A 24897-nucleotide genomic window follows, 5' to 3' on the forward strand; every position below is an offset into this window, starting at 1 on the left:
ATGAGCCAAAGACCAGTTGGAATGTAATTGTTACTATGATGTCTCCTCATTACAGTTTGCTAAAATGTAACAAATAATTTTATAAAATATGCATACTATGGTGAAAAGAGAGCAGAATACAAACATGGAATTGAGCCAATTCAGTGGAAACAGGAGTGTATGCATTCGGACCACATCACTGAAATCAATTTTATCAAATCACGCAAATAAGATGGCCTTTGGGAATCAGTTAAAGAACCTGGAAAGTCTGTCGTGTGCCTCTCAAGCACAACTGCATCTTTTTGGCTATGCATGAGACATGAAAAATCCCTAGGCAGGAAGATGGACTACTCACAACATTGGTGCAAACGCTTAAATTCTCAAGCTGAAATCAAGTGCCTGAATTTAACCTGGCAGGACTAGCACGGACACAGCCTTCCTACTTTAAGAAAAACAGAAAATATGGTGTAAAAGGGGATCTAAGGGAAGCAGAAAATTAGGATCATTGAGGAGGAAGCAAGTTGTATCTTGGAGAAATTTTATCTCACTATATAATCATAGACATCAATCCCTGGGCAGTGATCAGAAAAAAATAATTACTGATTAAAAATCTGGCAAAAGAGAAAATTAAGGATTAAGTGAAAAGCAGAAATGAGCATTCATCTGTTATCCAGAGAATATCCATCAACTAATGTAAAGCCACATCTATGTAACAGCATTATAAGAACACATTTTATGTGGGTGAGAGGTACAGACACTTTTTAAGTAGAAAAAAAAAAGCTGAATATCTTCAGAAATTATTTACTGATGTAACCGGAATCATGACTAATAATTGCAGAACAAACTTCCTTTGGTGAAAGACTCACTTTTGCATTACCCATGGCAGCCTATAGTGTCTAATAACGGGATCTCAGTATCATGGGCCATGAGTATCTATCAAACTTGCAAAGATACCATTTCCCATAGATAAAACAGTTTTTTGTTATTTGGGCCTTTTTCAAGTCTCAGTAACTTGGTAGAGACTGCATAGGGAGAAGAGAAACTCCTACAACTGGGGGTTGTTCCTTACCAAAGACCTCAAATTTGGCTTTCTGCAGAGCTAATGTCACTGGAGTACTTGAGAGCGTGGACTGAAAGTGATTTCTTTGACAAAAACCACCATCACCACCAACAAAAATCACACTAAATTCAGGATGTAAATACTCCTGAAGATGTCATTGTGAGTTTCTGACCTAGTTTCAGTCATCAGAAAGACAGGATACTTATATACAGTGTGTTATTCTCTCAGAAAATAAAGGCAGTTTCTTTAGTTATAAAGGAATGTCCACCAGAAAATGGAAATCTATGCTGCATCAGAAATTACATTCTTGTTTAGAAGAAAAAAAAACTCCAGCATGTTATAGGACAAACCTCATACAAGATCTTGAAAAAATAAAGAGTTTATCAAAGTATTAGAAGAGGGTTTGAAGTGAATGTGAAACAAGCTTTTGTGAGAGAGTTAACAAGCAGGATGCACTAACTTAACTACAAGCCAAGAGAAAGTGATAGAACATTTAATTTCTGTGCAAACTTTATGCAAAAGATGGGAGGTTTGTAGCAGCCCCTACAGATGCCACAATAAAAAAAACTATAACAAAAAATCTCCAGCCAGTATTCTTGCATAAACATAGTCAGAGCTCGAATGTATATTTAGTTAAATCAATGAGCCAATGTTTTGTTCTACCAAATTAGCTGAACATTTTCCAGGGGAAAAAAATGTTTATTTGCATTATTAATGAAAACATGAAAAGATTATCTCACTTAATGTGATAATTACTGTACTTCACTTTAATATTGTCAAGTAAAGGCTGTATTTTGGGAAAACGTGTTAAAAGGCAGACTTCAGCTTCTGCTATTCTCAAACTAATGAAAGCCTTCAAAAAAAAAATATCAAATAATCTTGCATTCTGTAAAAATGTATGACTAAGTAATCTTAGGAAGCCAACAGGACAAAAACATTTTATGATTCATTACACCATGTAAATCCATTGAATATTTGAGACATGAACCAGTCAGGAATGCAAGTCTTAACACAACCATCAGTCCAACCTTGTATCAGATCTGATGACATAAAAACCAGACACTCATACATTCTCTTCGTACAGCACTCTGAAATACTCTGGGAAGTCACTAGCTGTCCTGTTCACCAAAGTGCAAAGCAGGTTGTGATAAATGGCAATAAGGACTTTTTTTTTTTTTTTTTTCTCTGCAGAAAGGACATGTGCTATGTCATAAATCTATAGTGATCTGGAAAGACAAACGCACGAAAATCCAGATACAATAAAATTACATGATCCGTGAAAGCTTTTGTTTACGGTGTCCACTGGATTTTGAATTAAGCCACATGTGTAAAGTTCTCTCAACATTTTCCATACATCTGTATTTCTTATTTTTATTATGAACATGTAGTGTTGGAACTGCTTCAACTTTTATGAATTGTTTTTATGCCCATAACCCCTTTTTTTCTGTCATTATTGATTCATAGTCACCCTGCAGAAAGTTACAAACTAAATCTAATATACAGAAATTTGTTAGAACACTAATTAGCTGGTAAGTACAACCTCTTCCCATTTTTAGAGCAGATTCAGATAGATAATGAATGGAACAACAATTTTGTTTCTAAATCTGCTTGTATTCAGATTTAGGATTGTCCTGCTTATTAGGACAGAGAAAACATATGGAAAATTAAACAGTAAAGCTTAATCTATATTCTGTTTGGATAGTGTGTGCTGAGAGTAGCTAACAATCATTTATAAAAGATTCAAAACCAGTTAAATTTCTCAAAATGCTTGAAAGTTAACATTCAAAAAATACCAACAAATCTCATACTAGTTTCGTTCAGGAGTTTAACAGGGATTTGTTGATCATTTACTATCATAAAGAGATAAAAGACATAATCCAAACAAGTGGCAGTAACATAGCTTGTCATTTGCTTTCATCTTTTGTGCTAAAAATGATTCTCCAGGGGAAGCACAATTGCTACCTCTTAATTGCTAAATTAATGTTAACTGTCCAGAGGTCATAGGCATACACCTGTGGCATACAAGGTTAACATTATCTTCTGCAGCACTGAGATAAAAGCCTTGGCTCTCAACACTCTCCCAGGTATATGCACATACTTACGTAGGCCCTCACATAAAAGCTAAAGGAAAATGCTATCCCAGCATGCATGGGGGCACTTTAAAATATATAAAGAAAACAAACAAGTAAATTATAATAAAATAAAATAATTAAATTAAAATTCGATATTTTAAGCTTTATTTCCCTGTTCCATGGCATGTGTGACCAATACTGATTAGGAAAGGCAATTACTCACAGACACTTGCCTTCGCTTACACTAGATGTATGCTGAAATAGTTTTCTGCACTATGAAACACTGCTCCGCAAATTAGGGCTAGAAAACGATTGAATTATATAGGTAATAGCTAAAAAAAAAAAAAAAAAAAAAAAAGTTTAGTTCACTACCCTACAGGGCTTCTTCTACAAATGATTTTAAATGTATTTCTGCCGGTATCTATACCGGTTACAGAGAACTTCTCTCCCACAGCACTCAAGTTAGAGCTCACTGCTGCACCCACTCTGTCCATGTAATAGACTGACATAAAATTAAGCCAAATCTATTGTACTTGCTAAACTCAGCCACACAAAAAAAAAAAAAATAAAAAAATCTGTGTTTTCCACTTCGACTTGGTGTATTTAAATTCCAATTTTCCTTCGGATTTTGATTCTACTTATCACATACATGCATAATAATAAACTGCTGTGAAACTAAGCTTCAAACTCAAATTCGTATGCAGAATCCAGTGGCTAATACTGTGTTACTAACACAGTAGTGATGCCAAGCCATCATTCTTAGCTGACTGTAAAATACAACACACTGAAGTGGGTACAGCCTAGTAGTACAATAAACATTTAAATGAAGACATCAAATAGCTAAGGAAATGGCAAGGAAGCAAAGATTAAAAGGATATTTAGCAGAAACTCTATCTGCTTGCTCTGGTTTTGAAATAACAAATATTTTAAAGCAACATACCATTAAAAAAGAGGAATCTCCACTGCTATATTTTCTTCAGCTGTTAAAATGTTATGACCAATGCCAACAATCGCTCAAATAACTAACCTAAGCAAAATCAACATTTTATTTCCCTTGGAAGTTTTATACATTCCCTCTACCAGAAAGTACGTGGGTACCTAATAAGTGACCGACGCAAGTGAAATGAAACAGAAGCCTGGTTCTATAAGCACTCCATGTCATAATCCACTGTTTCCAGGTACATGGAGGTGGGGGAGATCCAAGAGGATACGCTACATGGAAAAACAGTTTGCTGGCCACAATTCAGAGTTCAGCTGGCTGCCGTAGCAACTTTCAGGATTGCGTATGTGAGTCAAATGCTCCCAAAAACTTAAGTCAACAGTGTGGGAGCAGCCATCCCAGCCCTGCAGAGAAACCCTGCCAGTCCGTTGTTCAAACCTGAGCTGATGGGCTCGCTTGCCCTCTGCAGACTCCCAGGAACCGGCAGTCACCAACACACAGTCGTTCTCTACCTTCTCACCGAGCAGTAGGGCTAAAGACCACCAGTGACTAGCTGCTGTGGGACACACGCGTGTACACAGTCAGCTGCAGAGCTACAAATGACCGCATAACCCATTTCTCAGACGTGGTCTTTACTCCTTTCCTTCTGTAAAGGAGTTGAAGGTTGTCAAATGCTTTTGCTGAAATTTTACTCAGCGAAATTCCTGCAGTGGAGATTAAATATTTCAGAGAAATCAGTATTTTCTGCTACACGAAGCTTTTCACAGGACACTGATTCAAATCTGCTGGGGTTAGTAATGTCCAACAGTTCTCACCCCAGAGCTGGCTGCAAGTCTGAACGGACGGGCTGTCTCACCTCAGGAGCACAGTCTCTCCTGCTAAGCCTCATGGCTCTTTTGAAGGCCAAGCAGCGAGGTATCTGGCACAGCAAGCCAGAAGACAATTAATTTCTATGACCCCTGGGTTTTGCCAATAAATATTTTCTCCAGATTTAAGAAGAAATGTAGATGCTCTGTTTTTGTATTCTCTTATGCATAAAGTATTTGGAAACAAAAACCTATTTTCCAGCTTAAACTTGCATCTGAATCACTATTTTCTAGTAAGTGGATTAAGATGAACTTACACTGTTCCTTGTACATTTACATACTGCCACATTTGTAGCATTGTCTTCCTGCTGTATAGTCATTTAATAGCTGTATTGTGGCTATCTCTCCTACTAAACAAAATGAGAGCTCTACATTACAATGAAAAGCAAAATATAGGGATGAAAAAAAATTTAAGTGCAAGAGATAAGCAATTCAGTTGTGGAAAATAAATCTTCATTTGCTCCAGCCACTACTCTAATGCACCAACCTCTTAAAATGTAGGGTTTGTGATTACTTTGCCATGCAATAAGAAGTTTATAACTACAAATTTATCGTCTTTATAAAGAGGTGAATCATAAACTCATGAATCGTAGATACAATTTATAGACCAATAAGATACATGTGAATACAAAATTGAGCTTCCCCTAGGTAGTCTGTATCGCAGTCCACAGTCTCCATAAAGAGAATTTCCCTGTAGCAGAATTGTGTCTCTTGCACGCAACGTTTCAGTTGTAGAACTATACTTCTAAAGAGGTTTAATGGCTTTTACATGTTTACACTTAATAATTTTCTTCATTTAAGCATTTTAGAGGTAAAGAAAATAACCACCAAAGGTACTGACCAGATACAGAAGTATTGTATTCTTTATTTCTCCCATCATTCTTTTAAATGCTGAAAGAAACTTGCCATGTGTAACTTCAGTGAGTATTTATCAGCTTGCCAACTACCACCTTCATCAAAAATCTTTTTGTGTGGTATTGCTCTATATGATCAAAATAACATTACAAAATTCATTTATTACTTAGTACTACATGAAAATCAAAAAGGTACACATGCAAATTAATAAACATATTTTTAATGTATCAAATGTATTTTATATCATCATCAGAATTTGCACATCTGAACAGTCCAAGCTGTACACATGATGCATCCTGGACTTGTATAAGTACAAATAGGGTAACAAAACAAACACTAAAGTATCTTAACATACATTTGGATATGCTTAAAAACTCACGAGCAAATTAAAACTAAGAATTATATGTTAAATTAATCTGTTATTAAGCAAACATGAATTAAAATCATTGTTTTAACAAACAAGTAGACCACCCCAATTCCATTCTAACTTCTGACTCTGAGGTTGAAACACAATGACAATATTTATACAGAAAAAAACAAGAAATGGTTTGTTTGTTTTTGTTTGTTTGTTTTTTCAATACTAGAGTAATACAGTACCACAATAACCATTAAAAAAAAAGCACACATAATTATTAAATAGTGTTTTAAGAATACTCATTTCTAATATTGAGTGATGATTGCAATTCCTGCCTTTTAACCTCGCTACTGATGTTATACCATTGCTTTCAAAAACCCACATTCACGTGCTCTCAAGGGAAGGAAGAAAAAGAAAAGATACCATCTTGCTACACTTAAGAAACTGGGAATTTGATGCACATTACTTATTCCTACTGTATCATCTAAGAATATACCCACTAGGGTTTTGCAGAAGAAAACTGCAGATAAGACAGCTCAGAAAAAGGAAAGCTTAGCCATTAGAACATAAAGTAGCATTCCCAACAACTTTGTTGATTATGCTTAGTAAAAATGTAAGCCAGCTTCTATGACAAATCTTATAATAGTAAGACTACATATTTTTTTTTACATTTAAAAAGAGGGCATATCTTCTTTCTTCAGAAACCATTCCAAAAATTATTCTTCCAAACTTCGGCCAAAGCAGAACATTACAGTGTCGTGACATAAAAGCATGTGGACTGTGAATGCACTGTGTGCCCATTGTGCCTGCACTTTTATTTCCCAGGCTTCACACCACAGTTTCTGTGTGTATGTATCAGAGCGGAATGGTAACAGGAGAGGCAGAAAAAAAAACCGCTCTCGTTGTGTTTCTCTACCTCCAGAAAAAAACAGAAATTGTATTACTAAGAAGAAAATTCTGTAAAACACAAGTGTTACGCACATTCTGCTTAAACAGGAGAGCATGAAGAACTGAATTGCTACAGATGCTGAATAGACTTCATATCAAAAATTATGGAGCACATAGAAATCTTGAAATCAGTTTTCTAGACTGTGCCCTTTGAAAAAATAAATAGGTTCAAGTTATGTTTAGTGCCATCTGATCATCAAAGTAGTCTGTAACTTAGAATTATTTTATGTTAACCTCACATTGCACGACTCAATTTGAACTTCAGTATTTGTGTGAGGATGTCTGCAGGCTAAGCGCAATCAGGACATGAACAACAGTCTGGCAGATGTAACAGTAACAAAGCAAGACACAGGAAAATGGGGATTGCAGCCAACACTTACTGTGAATTTGGGTACTATACTGTAGCTGTAGCATATGCGTACACAGAAAACAAATAATGTTTTATTACAAAGAGGACAGTTATCATGACATGCATAAGAACTCCAAGTCTCCATCTCAAAAAAGCTATATAGTCCGCTTTAAGAAAGACAGCTTCTAAAAAACGAGCATTGAGAACTGTCAAAGAGATAGCCTTATAGGCTTTTATCATTATTTTACCATAAACTCAAAGAGATTTTTAACCCCAGTTCTGTATTTCTCACTTTTGTACTACCCCTAGCTAGTTATGCCCATACTACATGTATGGCCTAAACTCCTCCACGTCGACTGTTAATCCAATTCTTTATAGAACAGTCCTAGTTCCACGCATTTTACAATCTCATTTAAAACAGAACTCATTTAGTTCTGAGAAACAATTGGAAGGCAGAAATAAGCACAAAGATGAGCATAACAGTGTATCATCAATTATTTATGATAAAAAGAATAATTTATGGCAATGAAAAACTTGTCTTTTACATTAATTAAAATCTAGTGTAAAAACACTAAACAGACTTTTCTCCCAATTACTCTTCTCGTGGGTACATAACTAAGAAAAAACTAAGTAACAGTTTTATGAGAACACCCTTTAGACTTCAGAGAAACATTACACCATTATTTCTATATTCTTTAGAGTATTATTTCTATACTCTTTAGAGTAAATAGCATCTTGTGTAATAAGACAGAAAATACTGCCTGCAGACCGGAGTCACTTTATAGTCACACTGTTTCAAGGTAAATAGCTTTTGTTATTGTTCACGATTCTCAGAAAAGAAAAACTTATTTTCTAGTGATCACTGTCATAAAAACTTTTGCTATGCCTTGTATGTTTTCAGGGCTTCTCTCAAGCTAGAATTAATGTAGATGAGGTTAAATTTTTTTTCCAGTCATACAGCCAGGGAATTTAATAATTTTCTTATTTATACACCCATGTAAGAAAGTGAAGGCTGTAAAGTGAATTCGACAAACATTTGTATTGTTCAATAAAGATGAGCTACAACTAACTTGTTTTCAGCATTTTTTTTTCTGATGTGCCTATAATAAAGTTCTACACATAATAAACAGAATAAGTCTAAAGCAATTTCCACTTTACCACAGCTTCAGTGGGAACTTATAGTTCACATTCTAGCAAACGATGCTTTCCCTCAGTAGTATTACAGAAAGGGTTCAATAGTAACAAGTCACAAGGCGTAAGAACACCTTACAGAAAGGGTTCAATAGTAACAAGTTACAAGGCGTTAAGAACACCAAAAGTAGAACAAAACCCCTGCACTTCTGGCCATTGCCATCCTGACATACGGACAGCAGAATAATTAAAAGTCTACAGCCCAAACTCCAATATCCTCCAATATCCAATATTTGGCATGAAACACGATGCTATAAAATGGTAACTATCAATTTCTAGAGAGGCAACAGATCTAATCAAACTGTGGCAGCAAGAGCTCTTGCTTACCTATTTTCATTCTCTCTCCATGAGCTAGCTGAAATCTGATTAAACAATCTGAAGGACAGTGAAGATAAGAGATTCAGAAGATACTGATATCTGTAAGCAATCTTTCTTCCCTCCTCCCATTCCCCCTTCAGAAAACATCCTCAGTATATTTCCTTGCTAGAAAATAAAGATGCAGTAGCATTAGATAAGAAAAAAAGCAAAGAAGTGCTGTGCAAGCCCAGATTGAAAGACTGCCCTCCTGAAATGACATTCAGTTTAGTTGGAGTAATGTTATAATACAAGAATATCCTAGAATGCCTTATGTTTGTCTCTCCCCCAGTCACTATCTATGAAATATGTAGTTTTTCAGTCTAGGCAGTTAAGCACTAAATATTCAAAATATCTTCATGAAATTAATGGATCTGCAGGTGTTCAACATCTTTGAAATCTTTCATCAACTTATATCTCTTTATGTGACCTTCGGAATCAAATACAAGGAAAGGAGACTTATAAATTTAGCAACTTGCTTTGTAGAAGCACAAACTTAACTTTCAAGAGACCTAAGGATTCTGTGGTGAAAGGAACTTGTAGTCCCTCAAACTTGTAGTCCCTCAAATTTGTAGTCCCTTGTAGACCCACTGATCACTAGGTTCCAGTCTAGACACAAAGATAAATCTACTTTTGTGTGCATCTGGTGGAAAAAAAAAAAAGTTCTACTTTTTAGTGCTAATTTAACAGTTTTATAAACACAATTCATTTGAAATAAGAGAGATATTGGATGAAGTGATTAGTTCAGACTTCAACTGTAGACAAAAGAGAGTGAAGAGTCTAGAAAATGAGGTGTAAATATACAGATAAGTACAAAATACATTCAGCATTTTCTTAGCAGAATATGTTATAAGGATTTTAAACAGATGACATCTGCATTTGCAGTAGGTAGACTGACAGAACAAATGTACTAAAACTCACTAAAAAGGCCTATATCTGAAAGACTTCTCATGGTTTGTTAGGTCCACGATTAGCACATCTGCAAAATGAGCTCTACGAATTCTCTCTCTGAGAATCAAGAGTTAATTTTCAAGAAGAAAACAAAACACATTCATGCTGCTAAAGTAAGGGATGTTGTAGTATGTTGTATAATTGTCTGCATTTTTTAAGTGAGTGGAAAAATGTACCTAAGAATGGTATTTGGTTATTTATGTATTTTTAAACGACCCTAGTGGTCGTTTTCAAACTCTAGTTTCAATAACTGTCAGGATAATGTGCTAAAGACACTACTACCACTGCCACAAGGCCTGGGATAGCTTCTAAGCAGCAGGATGTCTGGAATAGTTGCAAATTTGATGACAGCTCATTTAGCTGTTTATCTTTCAATATGGACTTAACATTTAGGAGCTTACTGTAAGGCCATCTTTCAGAAGAAAATTATGTTCAGTTACAAATTATTCACAGTGTTCAGAATTTTCTTGATCATCCAAGTAATAGTATTTAGAAACAAGCTTTTGGGAAGATTTTTCTTCCTCTTTTGTTGTATCAAAAATGAGCTATTAGAAAATACAAAAGTTTTCATGCAGAAGACTTCCAGACAGTAAGATACACATTTACATAAAAAATACACAGTTACATAAGAAATACAAAAAGAGACCATGATAAATGTCCAGATTGCCCACATAAGCTTTTCTGGCATCTGTCACTATGACCAGAATGAGAACAAGCTCACAACTGAAGATTATTGCATTTGAAATTGCTTGGAAAGAAAAAAAAAAAATTGAAAGAAAAAAAAAAAAAGGAAGCCATACCGAAACATACTGGATTTAAATTATATTTGAGAAAATTAGATTAAAAATTTTATCATATTAGTCAAGAAAGCAGACTATGAAAAGTTTGATGCAGACATACAGATACTGCTGGAAAACCTACAACTAGCAGACATTCAGCATGACTGGGAAGAGACGGTAGCTGAGACCACTCCTAGCTACACTATTCTGCCCTTGAGCAGACTGTCGTGTCTGTGCAAAAGGAGGTGCCACCTCACCTGGCTGCCACTGCAACAGAACAGACGGAGCTCAGGGAAGACCAAGAGAGACATGAGACAGTCACTGCTGAATCCCTTAAAATCCTTTAAAAAAAGGATTAAGAGGTGGCCTAGAAAGCTGCTGAAGCTGCCTTTAGTTGGCTTAGCTCCTTGTAAAGGAACAGGGAAGCAGGGAGCATCCCTGAAGCCAGTTGTCTCTAAGGACTAGGTAACATCTCCTCTCATTTTGGACATTAAGTTTCTTCAGACACCTCCAGCAATAATCCATTATTTGCCGGGCAACTAAGATTCTAGTTTACATTGAAGTGATTAATCACTTTCCAAAATTTCAATTTATTTTCCACTGCACTCATTTACTATTAGTCCTTTACTTTCTTTCTCCAACTGCATGTAATTGTTCGTCTGCATATGCTGAAAAAAATCAATTCTTCATTACCATTGAAAGTTACTGAGGCTAGAACTGGTTTGCTAGTAGTCCTCTGATTTTAACAGAGTAGAAGGTGCAAAAAAGAAGAGAACTTTTAGCCTGACAGGGCCTTGACTCTCCCCTCTGGCAGCCCAAGTTTGCTGATTATATTGGAAAGCGCACATATTTCCAGCATGAATTATGAGACAATCCCGAGTGAACAGCAGCAGCCACCCACAATTCATGTTATGCTTCCATCTCATAAGACACGCACAGACACACACTAAAAACTTGGGAGGCAAAAAGCTTTTCCTCAGCTTCATGCTACTTCCAAAAATACAGACAGAGCATTTCAGCCTGACTCTAAATTTCCCTATCCCATTCTCCACCCTCCCCCTCTCATTTGTCTAGATGTTGGGTTTACTATCCTATTGTCTTACGAAGGGGCAGTAATAGGGAAAGATTAATAAAGGCTTTGATCAACATCACAATTGCTTTACAAACCAGAAAGGTAAAAGAATGCAGTATGGTCAACTGCAAACAAGAAATTTGAGAACACATTACCAGTCTAAGGATTTTTTAATGGGTAAATATTCACATTGTCTCTGAATATTTGAGTAATTACAGAATATGACATTCAGGTTCTTTAACTGAAATATACTCCAATTGTTTGCCTTTATGAGCAAAAGTAAATTTCAGGGGATTAAGTTTCAAAATTTTGAGATAATTAAATCAGTCTTGCTCTTTTTGTAACTAAAACCACCATCTTTCTGAAATATAATTTATGCAGAATCTCGAAAGTTCAGACCACTTGAAAAAGAAAGACAACTCACGTTTTGAAAAAATGAACCTGCAATTAAAAGAATTTCTGATATAAGACTAAATTGGGCTCTGGATTAAGTTTATTAAGCAGCAGCTTCTAATGTTCCTTTTTATGCAAACATATTGAAATTAATATCTCATCCAAATGAATATCTCCTCCTCCGTATCAGTCAGTTTTGAGAGTAGTCCCTCCACACCCACAGGTAGTGACCAAAAAATATATAAGAATAACTGCAAGGACCCTCATCGAAGTACAAGTTGTACAGGACTACCTTCTAAATTTATCAGCAAATCCTCATTTCTTTTATGCTGTTTCTCTCTAGAACAGTTTACAAATGACTTTTTCATTAATAAAATGTATATATGGATATTAAATCTTTAGGTCAGCTACCGACCTATCAACTAGACAACAGCATTTTCCTGAACGTTAGAATTTGCAGAAATTTAAGTGCAAAAAGGACAGCAAAATATCAAAGAACCCATTTCTGAGTACAAAACAAGGCTTCTCTAGTACAGCTTTTCAGTCTGATGGGTTTGAATTTCAAACTAGAATTTGTTATCCATCTGGATACTAAACCAAAAATGTTGTCACCTGGCTGGGCAGAGGGTCTCTAAATACAAAGTACTGCATATCAAATGACTGCAATGGAATATCGGTTTTTGTTTTTAAAGTACACTTCTAGGGTTTCTGCCTGAGGAAAGAGTCCTCAAAGGGAGGAAAAAAAGTGATGCCTAGTATCACAATTTCAGAGGGTCTAGAATACTCCATTCTTTTAAAAAGTGAGTTTTAATGCAAAAAATTGTTTTTGAGAACTCTAGCTTCTCTATAAAGCATTCTGTACTCATTGGTATATGAACAAATCCCCATCTTCAGAAGGAGATACCTCTGCAATCAATTCTTGGCTGTCCAGAGGAAGGAAAACATTTTACTATTTTTCTGGGAGAAAAAAACCTCCCAGAGTATTTAATTGGTCTGATGGGGAAAAGAAAGATTCAGGAGTCCCTAATATCTTTGGTATTCAAAAACCAAAGAGATCATATGGTTCATTTTTTTCTTTCTTCCCTTCATTTTTACTTCCTGTATTTCATGCTTATTTGCTCAGACGTCTGAAATCAAGTTATTAAGCACTTAACTGATAACCGTATTATTCTTTGGTGTGCGACTTTACTTCTTCAGCAGGTCAGCCTATGGGATTATTGGTTTAATATAAATTTAAGTGAAGATACTATCACGGTAGATGTCACATTTTAGAGATGAAGGTGCCATTTGGAATATACTGATAAGACCCTGCATATTTCCTGTAGGAAATTTCTAAGATGACTTTATGACCCCAGGAATATGAAAAGGAGATATCGGGTGTTCTACTTTTGTTTTATTTTTCCTATTTGATAAATGGAAGATGGAAATAATCCCTTTTGGCTATTAAGTAGTTCAAACACATATTTAATTTTAGCTATTTTGGCTCTAGGCTCTGGAGTTGTCTGCAGCAATTTTAAGTCCTGGCAATCTTTGCTCTCAGACCTTTATGGGAATATCTACATGGAATGCAATAGCTGGCTGCTGCCATAGAAGGAGAGACTACTAATGAAGACACTAGGCTCTTAAGTGCAAAAGAAAAAAAAAATTAGTTTTACAGATGTGCACATGTTCAAATATCCAAAACGTTTTCTCTGTCCTGCATAGCTTCCTCATCCTACTGCCATATGGTATAAAGAATTTTCCATTTTAGCATTCAGAGACTGTTTTCTAACAGGACCTACTAGATAATATGGTAGTTTCTTAGTAAGCAGGATAAATAAAGTTTGTTATTATTCAAAAACAAGACATCAAGACAATTATCTTTTCCTTGTAAAATTTACTATGAAAAGCCTGTGGAAAAGATGTATCTCACAGATTACTTTATATTCAATGACCAGCTGTTTTAAATTTGGATATTAACTAATTCACGCTTTTCTCTGTGCAAGAGCTGAATGATATAATAAATTCCCATATGCCCCAACATGTGCCAGCTATAATAGGTTATCGAAAATCCAGCTGCTGTTATGATAATAGCTGCCAATGTTAGAACTACTGAAGAGAATAATGAATCAGCTTCAAGTCAACTAAGACATAAACTGACCGAGTTCTAAGATACGTGGGAATACAATATAGCTGTTAATTAAAAAGTAAAATAGACCCAAAGCCACATGAAAATATCAAGAATTCACGTGCATTGTTTAGGGTGGAAAAATTAATGTCAGATCAACATATAATGACAACAAAGATAATAAATAGTGAACCTGTATTTTCATAATCAGCTCCATTTCAATCCACTGCTGTAAATGAACATACTACACACAACATGAACATGAACATACTATAAACGACAAAAAAAAATTGCAAATAGACTCTATTCCGTTGTAGTTTGCTTTTCTTTCTTACATTTCACAATTCCCATGCAACTCTTGCATGACATTTTACATGCCTAGACTGCTGGATTTTTGAGTAATCATGAAAAATCGACTATAAAAATGATTATGAGAAACTGTTTGCTTTTGTTTTAATATCCAATATTTTAATGTAATTTTAGAGTCAAAGGTATCCCTTTGAATTAAATTCCCCCTCTTAATTCATTAAAAGAAACATAAAAAAATAAGATTGAGAGAAAGTAGCCAAAGAAGATGACTGAATTCATTCTCCAGACAGATGTTTTTATGACAATTGGCACAGTAATACACACAGAAATATGTCAATATTTAATTTTAAAAGCTAAGAAGACTTCATTGGATATTAAATTAGTACTTGTGATTACACCTTTGCATGTAAATGCAACTATTGTGTTCAGGTCAGTATAAATACAACATTATGATATATACTTTTACTTCTCACAATTAACTGTTCTTAAGGAAAATAATTTTAAAATTATCCTATATATCATCCATTCCATAAGCAGGATGATAGTATTGCTTTATCAGTGTAAATGTACACCAGCCAAAGGACATAAAATATCGTTTATTTAAAAAAAATACCCATTTATATTAGCTGGAGCTGGATCATCTCCGTAACACAAAGCATACAATGTTCAAAAGCCACATTAAAGAAGACTTCACCAATTTTAACTTCAAGCAGTCTATATATAGTGTTTAAGTATAAAAATAATATAAGAATGTATTATTTGAAAAAGATTAGGAATATATCGACAAATTAAAAGCATGTCATGCAGAGATTTAAGACGCTTATAAAATCTCAAGCAAAGGGTCAAACCACATCAAGGATCATACAAAAAAGACTTTGAAAGCTTAAAGAAGTTCATTCTTTTTTAATACCTTAATGAAGAAGTTGCAAGTTATTGTGTTTTCAGCCACATGTTCTTGACATTGAAAAAAAAACACATAAACAAACAAAAAAAACAACCAACAAACCCCAAACCACTATTATTTTCCTCAAATATTAATAGACTTACTTTTCTTTAAGGAAATCCACTACTCGTTTGAAGTCTGCCACACAGTATTCTCTTTTCATGTCCATGAGCACACTGTCAGAGGCTGACTGGACTGGTATGTGCAGAAAAGCATACACTCTTGGATGATTGAGAATCTTTGCCATTTCCTATGAGTTATTCAAAAAGGAAAAAAAAAAAAAAAGGACTATGAAACCAATACACAAATCTCCTTTAAATTCGTATGTGGTACATATCATTAGTAAGACTTCTGAAACCCAAATAACACTGAGTTACAGCAGCCCAGTTGAGAGAGTAGGGACATATGAAAATATATGGAAACAATTTTGTTTTTAAAGAAAGAAGAAAGCTATGGGATTTCATTTCCTTTGAGATAGGCCTGACATTCCGTAAGTAGTACTAGTTATCCGTTTAAAAGAAAACTTTAGAAGTTTAGAAATTATTGTGAAAATCAGTGCTTTCAGACAGTGGCTGTTTTCAATTTCATCAGATGGCAAGGGTTAGCTGCTTTCCTGTCAGAGTCAAAAGAGTTCTCAGATGCCAATATATGAATGTCTCTAATTGGAATATCTTTAGTTGGCAATTTGCTAATTAAAGTATATCTGATCATTTGCAAGACTGCTCCAATACTAGTCTGAAATCTCTTAACTGTGTTATTACAGACTCCAGAGATTAAAGGCAGTTGGTTATAAAATGGATAGAACTAAGCAGTGGACTGCTAAAAGCACAGTAATGGCTTGAAAGAGGCAGGGGATGTTATACATTATGTACAGGTACAAAAGGACAGAAAGAAAACAAAGTAAGGGTAACAGAGAATGCCAAAAAAGCTCATAATCAAAGCCAGACCAAACCCCAGACTGCCACTTGGCATGGTGATGGAACATAAGATGGGGAACAGAATGCGGTGCTAATGTTTCTTTCATTTTTACTATCTCCATAACTAAGGACATAAAGACTAGTAAGAAGGCTTAAGTATTTTTAAAATGGAGACAAAACAGCATCTAGACAGTAAGCAATATGGTAAAATATAGCCTGTTAATCTTTCCCCTGGAAACACAAAACAAACAAAAAAAAGTGAACTTGGACAAAAAACATATTACACACACAACAAGCAGGTTTTCACCGAAGGCTTTCACTTTTTTCCTGCACAGTTAAAGTATATAGGACATGGCCTGGGGTTGAGTGCTGCACTTCCCACTCTTCTGCCATATGCATTGTGCATGCTCCAGCCAGGCTCACTCAGACTACTTCACCTTTCTTTGACAGCATACATATTCTGTTTGACAACAAATACTGCTGTCAGGTTTAGTTGTTAAATTGCAACTATTTACAAATCCTTTCCAGGCCATTAATCAGCCATAGTAGTCATGCGTCTAGATTTTCTCTCAGTATTTATACAAGGTTGGCCTAGCTCGTTCGAAGAAGTTAGCACTCTCCTGCCTTTTCACTTTCAGTTATCTACCTCTTAAAAGCACCGATTTGCTAACAGGAAGGCCAACCTGGTAAAGAGGGCTTTAAACTAGGAAAGACAGGGGAAGTGGAGAGTTACAGGGATGGGGTAGGCAGAAAAAAGGGTCTCAAGTCGGGATGCCTCCAGCAGGTGCACGCAGCCAGGGAAGTGACTGCAGGACACAGCTATGGAGGATCCCCTTGCACCCCTTCTGGGAAACCTGTAGGCTCACTGACCTCCCTGAAATGCTTGTATAACAATGCATGTAGCATGGGAAATCAACAGGAAGAATTGGAGATCTGTGTGCGGTCACAAGGTTATGATCTCATTGCAATTACAGAAACATGGTGGGATAGCTTGCGTGACGGCAATGCTGTCATGGAGGGCTACACGCTTTTTAGGTAAGACAGGCCTGGAAGGCGAGGTGGAGTTGCTCTTTATGTGAAAGAGCAACTGGAATGAATGGAGCTCTGCCTTGGGGTGGATGAAGTTGAATGCTTATGGGTAAGGATTAAAGGGCAGGCTGATACCGTTGTGGATAACTGCTACAGATCACATGAAGAGTAAGTAGATGAAGCCTTCTATAGACCACTGGAAGTAGCCTCACAATCACAAGCCCAGGTTCTCACGGGGGACTTCAAGCCCCCTGATATCTGCTGGGAGGACCACTCAGCTAGGCACAAACAGTCCAGGAGGTTCCTGCAGAGCACTGACAATAATTTTTTGACACAGGTAGTGGAGGATCCAATGAGGAGAGGTGTGCTGCTGGAGCCTGTATTAACAAACCAAGAAGGGCTGGTTGGAGATGTGAAGGTTGCGGGCAGCCTTGGCTGCAGTGACCATGAGATGGGGGGAGTTCAGGACTTTGCGAGGAGAAAGCAAGGCAAAATGTAGGATTGCGACCCTGGACTTTAGGAGAGCAAACTTTGGCCTCTTCAGGGACCTACTTGGAAGAATCCCATGGGTTAGGACCCTATAAGGAAGGGGGATCCAGGAGAGCTGATCAATATTCAAGCATCACTTTGCCCAAACTTGGGATCAATGTATCCATATGAGCAAGAAGGCAAGCAAAGGGGGCAGGAGATCTGCACGGATGAGCAAGGAGCTCCTGGCAAAACTCAAATAGGAGAAGGAAGTATACAACGTGGAAAAAGGGACAGGCCAATTGGGAGGAATATAGGAACACTGTCAGAATATGCAGGGATGTGATGAAGAATGCCAAGGTCCATTTGGAATTAAATCTGGCAAGGTATGTCAAGGTGTACGGAGTCTGGCTGGGATGGAGTTAACTTCCCCTGCAGCAGCCCACACAGTGCTGTGCTCTGCACGTGTAGCTAGAAGAGCACTGGTATCACACCAGTGTCGCGTCTGCTGCTGAGCTGTGCTGGCACAGCATCAGGACCCTCTCCAACACCCCCCCGGCAAAGAGCCAGCAGGCTGGGGGTTGGCAAGAAGTGGGGAGGGGACATCACCAGGGCAGCTGACCTACAACCAATGGGATATTCTCCACCACATGGTGTCACACCGCAATAAAAGGTGGGGAAGGGGAAGGAAAGGGAGACTCTTGTTATGAAGATGTCTGTTCTCCCAAACAACTCCATCACTTACTGATGGGAAGTAGAGAATACATTTTTTATCTCTCCGTGTTTCCGCACAGCCTTTGCTTTTTTTGTTTGTTTTTGTTTTGCTTTGTTTGTGTGTGTGTGTGTGGTTTTTTTTCCCTCTTCCTTTTCCCTTTAGTTAAATTATCCTTATCTTGACCCATTAAACTTTTTTTTTCTTTCCATCATACTTTCTTCTCCCCTATTCTTCTGAGGAGGGGAAGTGAGAGAGCAGTTTTGGTGGAGTTCAGCTGCCCAGCAGGGTAAAAACACCACACAAGGACAACAAGAAGGGCTTCTTCAAATTTATCAATAGCAAAAAGATGACTAGGGAAAACATGGGCCTGCTGCTGAATGTGGTAGATGTCCTCATAAAAAAGGATACGGAGAAGGCAGTGATACTAAATGCCTTCTTTGCCTCAGTCTTCGCTGCTAAGACAAGCCCTCAGGAATCTTGAACCCTAGAGACAAGAGAAGAAGTCTGGAGAAAAGATGACTTTCCCTTGGTGAAGGAGTATCAAGTTAGAGATCATTTAGGCAAACTTCACACCCACAAGTCCCTGGCCCCCAGTGGAATGCACCCACAAGTGCTGAGGGAGCCAGTGGATGTTATTGTTAGGCCACCCTCCATCATCTTTGAAAGGTTGTGGAGAACAGGGGAGGTGCCTGAGGACTGGAAGAAAGCCTACGTCACTCCAGTCTTTAAAAAGTGCTAGGAGGAAGACCCAGGAAACTGCAGGCCAGTCAGCCTCACCCTCCATCCCTGGACATGGAGCTACTGGAGCGAGTCCAGAGGAGGGCTACGAAGATGATTAGGGGACTGGAGCATCTCTCTTATGAGGAGAAGGTGAGGCCTGTTTAGCTTGGAGAAGAGAAGACTGAGAGGGGATCTTATCAATGCATATAACTATGTGAAAGGAGGGTGTAAAGAGGATGGAGCCAGACTCTTCAGTTGTGCTCAGCACACTGGGCCACGGGCACAAACTGAAATACAGAAAGTTCCGGCTGCATATTAGAAAACACTTCTTTCCTGTGAGGGTGACAGAGCACTGGAACAGGTTGCCCAGAGAGGCTGTGGAGTCTCCTTCTCTGGAAATATTCAAATTCTGCCTGGATGTGATCCTGTGCAATGTGCTCTAGGTGATCCTGCTTGGCAGGGGGGTTGGGCAAGATTTGATCTGCAGAGGTCCCTTCTAACCCCAACCATTCTGTGACTGTGTGATTTTAGAACAACTACTCTTGTATACTCTTTTGCATACCTTTCATGTATGTATGTACAAAATCTGAAAACTCTCAAATCACTTTAGAAAGCAGCTTTGAAGGTTTCTGTCTAAACTTCTATTACGTGTTTATGATAAGCAATTACATTACTCAGTGGAATACCTACCCTATCCCAGATATGTAAACTAAATAATACAGTAATAATTATATTGATAATGGAGGGTGTACAATTTGATGCACAGCAAGGGTGTGTGCAGCTGGCTCTCAGTGGAAGCCAGGGGTAATTAGCTTTGAGACTGAAAGAGTAAAGAACATGCCACCACACATCCATACAAAGCCATTTTAAATGGAACCACTTCCCTATGTCCTTAATTTTAGACATTCAGCTAGAATACATTGTTCAAATGAAACAGAACAAAACAAGTTCTGTAAAATAATGTCACAAAATGGGGAAAACTTTAATTTTTCCTCACTTAAGCTTTAGAAAATACTATAAATTAAGTTTATACAAAGCATTCTAGTAGTCGTGTAATTTATTTTTTTTTGCATCAGTAGCATGTTTCTAAAATATCACAAATGGCAGAAGGGCTGGAACCAAGCTGTATACCGCAACCCTACTGCTTAACTTTTAGTTCAAAATACTCCACTCAATCTTCAAAAACAGACTTATGATACAAGAAACCAATGAAAGCCAAGTTTCATAATATGCTTCTGAATCTGCCAAGTTCATAAAAATAACTCTACAACATAGAAAGAATTAATTCTCTCTCACTCCTCTCAAAGTTGGCAACTTCTGAAAAACAGCCTCTTCACTAAGTGATCACTTTGTGAATTCTTTTTGAAGATAATCAACTACTACTTAGAACTTCTAGCTACAAAAGCCTATTTTTATCCCAGCTTTTACAAGGCTAAGTACCATTTGATAGAAAGCCATAGATTCCTATCGCAACCAAGATCTGGGAATATTATGTTTAAAAAGTTATGATTTTGTTCCTTTCCCTCTGCACTCATACTAAACAACACTTATATTTTGAAGTTTTCTCTTTTTTAACCTTAAAACACAGATTGATACTTTCCATTATAGTAGCGGCTTTTGAATTTTGTACAAAACTAGCCACATATTGCTGGACAGCAGGAAATAAAAACATAAATAACTTGTATTTACTGTTGTTAAAGACACCATCTATAGTAAAGAATGAGAAACTACTTTGTCTTACCACAGTTTCATATTGTTTTTTAAAGCCACAACTGAGGAACTTCTCTAAGCATTTTTTAAAAATTTGGTTTCATTTTTCTTCCTCTTTTCTTTGCTGTTAGAAAATTAACACATTGCTGCAAAATATTAAACATAGAAAACAAATGCTAAAAACTAAAATGTGCTCTCCTATCCAGAGAATAGCTGGGTGAAAAAAACACACCTCCAAGACCCAGTAGTTTTTTGAATTTTACAATAACTTGCACAAACCTGATGGTCTCACATTTGATCTACTTCAGGGGCATGTGCCAAAAGTGAACTTTCAACAACGCTTCCTGTAAGAACTAAATTGATATGTATTCAATGGTCATACTTAAATAAGACTCTAGTCAAAACTGCTTCTTCTAGCTATCTCCCATTAAAAAATAATCATGACTTCTGCAAGTCTTGCAGTTACTATTGTGGATATCTTGCTTGGATTAAGAATACAACCATTTTCATTTGAAGTCATTTCACTTGGCTCTGTACTAAACGAGCACAAAAAGCTTTTCAGCTGTCACTACAAGTCTCTATATGCATCAAAAACGTAAAAATCCTAAATGGAATAAATCCAGAATGTTCAGTTATGCACTAAGTAATATTACTGACAATTCCACTGCATTGTACTGTTTTAGAAAGATGCACATCAGTCTCTCAGAATCAAAGAAAATTAATTCTTCAAAAAGGAAATTGCTTGTCTTATGTATCAGAAATGCATGCACAATACACATTACATATCCAGGAACCCTCATACAGTCTAGTTATTGAGGTCACAGGCTTCAAGCATGCTCTGGACCCTCAAAGCTCCTACGGAATCGAATATTGCAAATGAATTTCTACTGTGAATCTCTTTCTTCGTGTACTTTCTATATCTAAAGATACACAAAAGATGCTACAAGTACTTCAAGCATTGAATTTCTATTGAGTATATTAATGTGTTTTCAGGCATAAACCCGAATCAAATGCAGCACTGATGATCTGGTTTCCCACCACGTATTTCAGGACCATAACTATTAACTTGGTGGATTTAACAGAACAGAAATTATTAACACCAAATAATCAGTCACAAGACAGAAATGAGGAGGCACTGTGTCCTTGTCATTTGTTCTCTAAGTACCACCAGTGCTTTGCTTTTTTTTTTTTTTAACTTAGACGTCACAACCAGAAACTCAGAATGAACAGCTCAAAATGAAACAGAATAATGAATTAAAGGAAATTTTTCCATCATAGTTTCAGATATCTGCATAAACCAATCTTCCAAACTTTCTAAGTGCTCAATTATAAATACAACATTCTACCCCAAAACCATAATGTAAGATCATTCCAGTCTTACCGTTTACCCTCCCTACACCTAACACTACACTGAAGTACTTTACCACACAGGGGTGATTTAATACAGCCATGTGCTGGATTGTCATACTTAGTTAATCCTGACAGATTTTCCCACACCACAGACTACACACAGAATACTAGTTTTTATCACTTAATAAAACTATTAGTTAATATCCCAGAGAGAGCTTGAAGGACATCAGAGGCTCATGTATAATTGCATTTTAAAGTGTCTCAACATTCTAAGCTTAACATCTGTTTCCTGTTGTTATATATATGAATTTTTCCAACAAAGTGTTTTGCATTAGTAGATGTAATTGCATATTTCAGCTAGTGGGAAAAAACGCAATATACATTTTATGTATCTTATGTATTTTATGTATTTTTTTCCATCTGGAAATAATAAAGGAACAACTTCTTCAAATCTTAAGATGGCGAAAGAAAACTTCTGTCTTTAATCATGACTGAAACAGCTGATTGCCTTTTCCCCCTGTCCTGTGGAATCTACTAATACCTACATGAATCAGGAGAAGACATTTTATGTAGGAACAAAAAGTCGAAGAGTAGCACAATTTGTTTCAAGCTGACTTCACAAAAAGCAAAAGTCATCTTGTGTCAGAATCTAACAGTGCATGTGAGAGACCCTTTAGGAAAATGATCACATAGGAACTAATTTTTTCCAGTTCTTAGCAGCTGGAGTACATCAGAACGCAAGGCACATTGCCTAGTCAGTATATTTTATCCCAACAATTACAATATACAAATTTAACCACCTAACCAGAAAATCAATCCTTCTGTTTGTAATGACACGATGCACAACCATGGAGAATCACAAAGACAATAAACCTCAATATCCACACATCTCTGTCAGTATCAGCAAGCTTTTCAGACAGTGATTCTTTCTCCTAAAGTAGGCAGAGGTCCAGTATTTGAAGTCTCCCTCGTGTCTGAGTCACAGTGATCTGAATAACTTGTTTCCTAGCGAAAGAATTTTGTCCTCTGCCAAAAGCGAAGCCCAAATAAATGCTCATGCATATGGAAACATGACAAAATGGCACTCCCTCAAAACTTCTTTCCCTTGTGGCAGATGTTAGTTTGAGATACGTAATGAGGGGTCTCAACTGATAGTTGCCATCCAGAAGCCCAGTGGTGCCACCACCAGCACAGCCTGGATAAAAATCAAGTGGCTGTGGTCCATTTTTAAATTCCTCTGCTACAGTGAAATTCAAAAACAGATGTGATCTAGTGATGGATGCATGGCAATGATGACAGTGCAATTGTGGCTGGAAAGCCCGTAACAGTTTTGTTAAAATTTGAACAGGGAACCCCTCGTGCCTCCCCTGAGTAATGGGGTTGTAAAAACCTAAGAACGTGTATGATGCATAATCACAAAGCTCCCTAAGCATACTGCTTGGAAGGCAATGCCTCTCCCTCATCTTGACAAGAATTAGGGGAACTGTAATAAAGCCACATGCTGGACAAGGTGAGTGGCAACCCCTGTCCCAGGTAATGATACAACACACACACACAGGGCTAAGCAGCCCATTAGGATAGAGAATTCACTTGGGAGCAGCTAGATGTGCACGCAACTCTGATCAATGTAACCTGAACCTTAACATCAAATCTTTGGGTTGCCAGATGGAGAGCAAAAGTTTGTTTTGCCACATAGGAAAAATGCCTCCTACATTATCAAACAAAGAACCGGTATTAGCCCAGGCAGTCATTAGAAATGGCTACAAACCAGGCTGAAAGCCATGATTTGCCACCAGGAAAGTTAGCCATAAGAGCCATAGGCTTGGCCCTATCCGTTCCGAGCTGTTCTCCTCTGTGTTGGATCTCTCTACTGCTTCCAACCTCATAAAATAGACTACCCTAGCTAGTTAAGCAATTCTCTCCCCCACATGATTACGGATTAAGCTGAATCTCTGAAAAAACAAAAACAAAACAAAACAAAACAAAACAAAAAAACACAAATCAAGCCAATCCAAAACCATCTATACGCCTTCAAAATTTTCTCATAACCTCTTTTATTAAAAATAAGGACAGGCTAAGAGGAGTTCTTGTTAAAAAAAAAAAAAGTGACATATAATATTCATAATATTCCAGATAATACTGCAATACAATACTTTCATAGCCCAACTGAGGTTTATTCCATCTCTTACCATGAATCAGTATACAAAGAAACACAGAGCACCAAATACCAGCCATCTGATTTATTTTTTTTAAACTGTTAAACACAAAAATATCAAGAACTTTCCTACTAAGTTAACAACTGTACTTCTCTCCAAGATATTACTCTTAACCTGGATATAACTGGTACACCTAAGAAGTGAAAGAACCTCTTTGCAGAGTACTATTTTTGCATTTATCTGATAAAAACAGTAATTCTTAGTACAGATACCTGAACCTGGGTTCCTGAAATACTTCATGATTAGAAA

At 36.9% G+C, this 24897-nt stretch overlaps 1 protein-coding gene across 2 annotated transcripts in view; it reads right to left on the minus strand.

The window, feature by feature from the left end:
* CDKAL1 (CDK5 regulatory subunit associated protein 1 like 1) overlaps positions 1-24897 on the minus strand; it is a 434151-nt gene that overhangs the window by 129293 nt on the left and 279961 nt on the right. For both annotated transcript variants that reach the window (XM_066992066.1, XM_066992067.1), the window contains one exon: positions 15628-15773. In XM_066992066.1, coding sequence (XP_066848167.1) covers positions 15628-15773 — 146 coding nt within the window. The remainder of the gene's footprint in view (positions 1-15627; positions 15774-24897) is intronic.

This window comes from Anser cygnoides, chromosome 2 (genome assembly GCF_040182565.1).
Source record: "Anser cygnoides isolate HZ-2024a breed goose chromosome 2, Taihu_goose_T2T_genome, whole genome shotgun sequence".
In the NCBI taxonomy this organism is placed as follows: domain Eukaryota; kingdom Metazoa; phylum Chordata; class Aves; order Anseriformes; family Anatidae; genus Anser; species Anser cygnoides.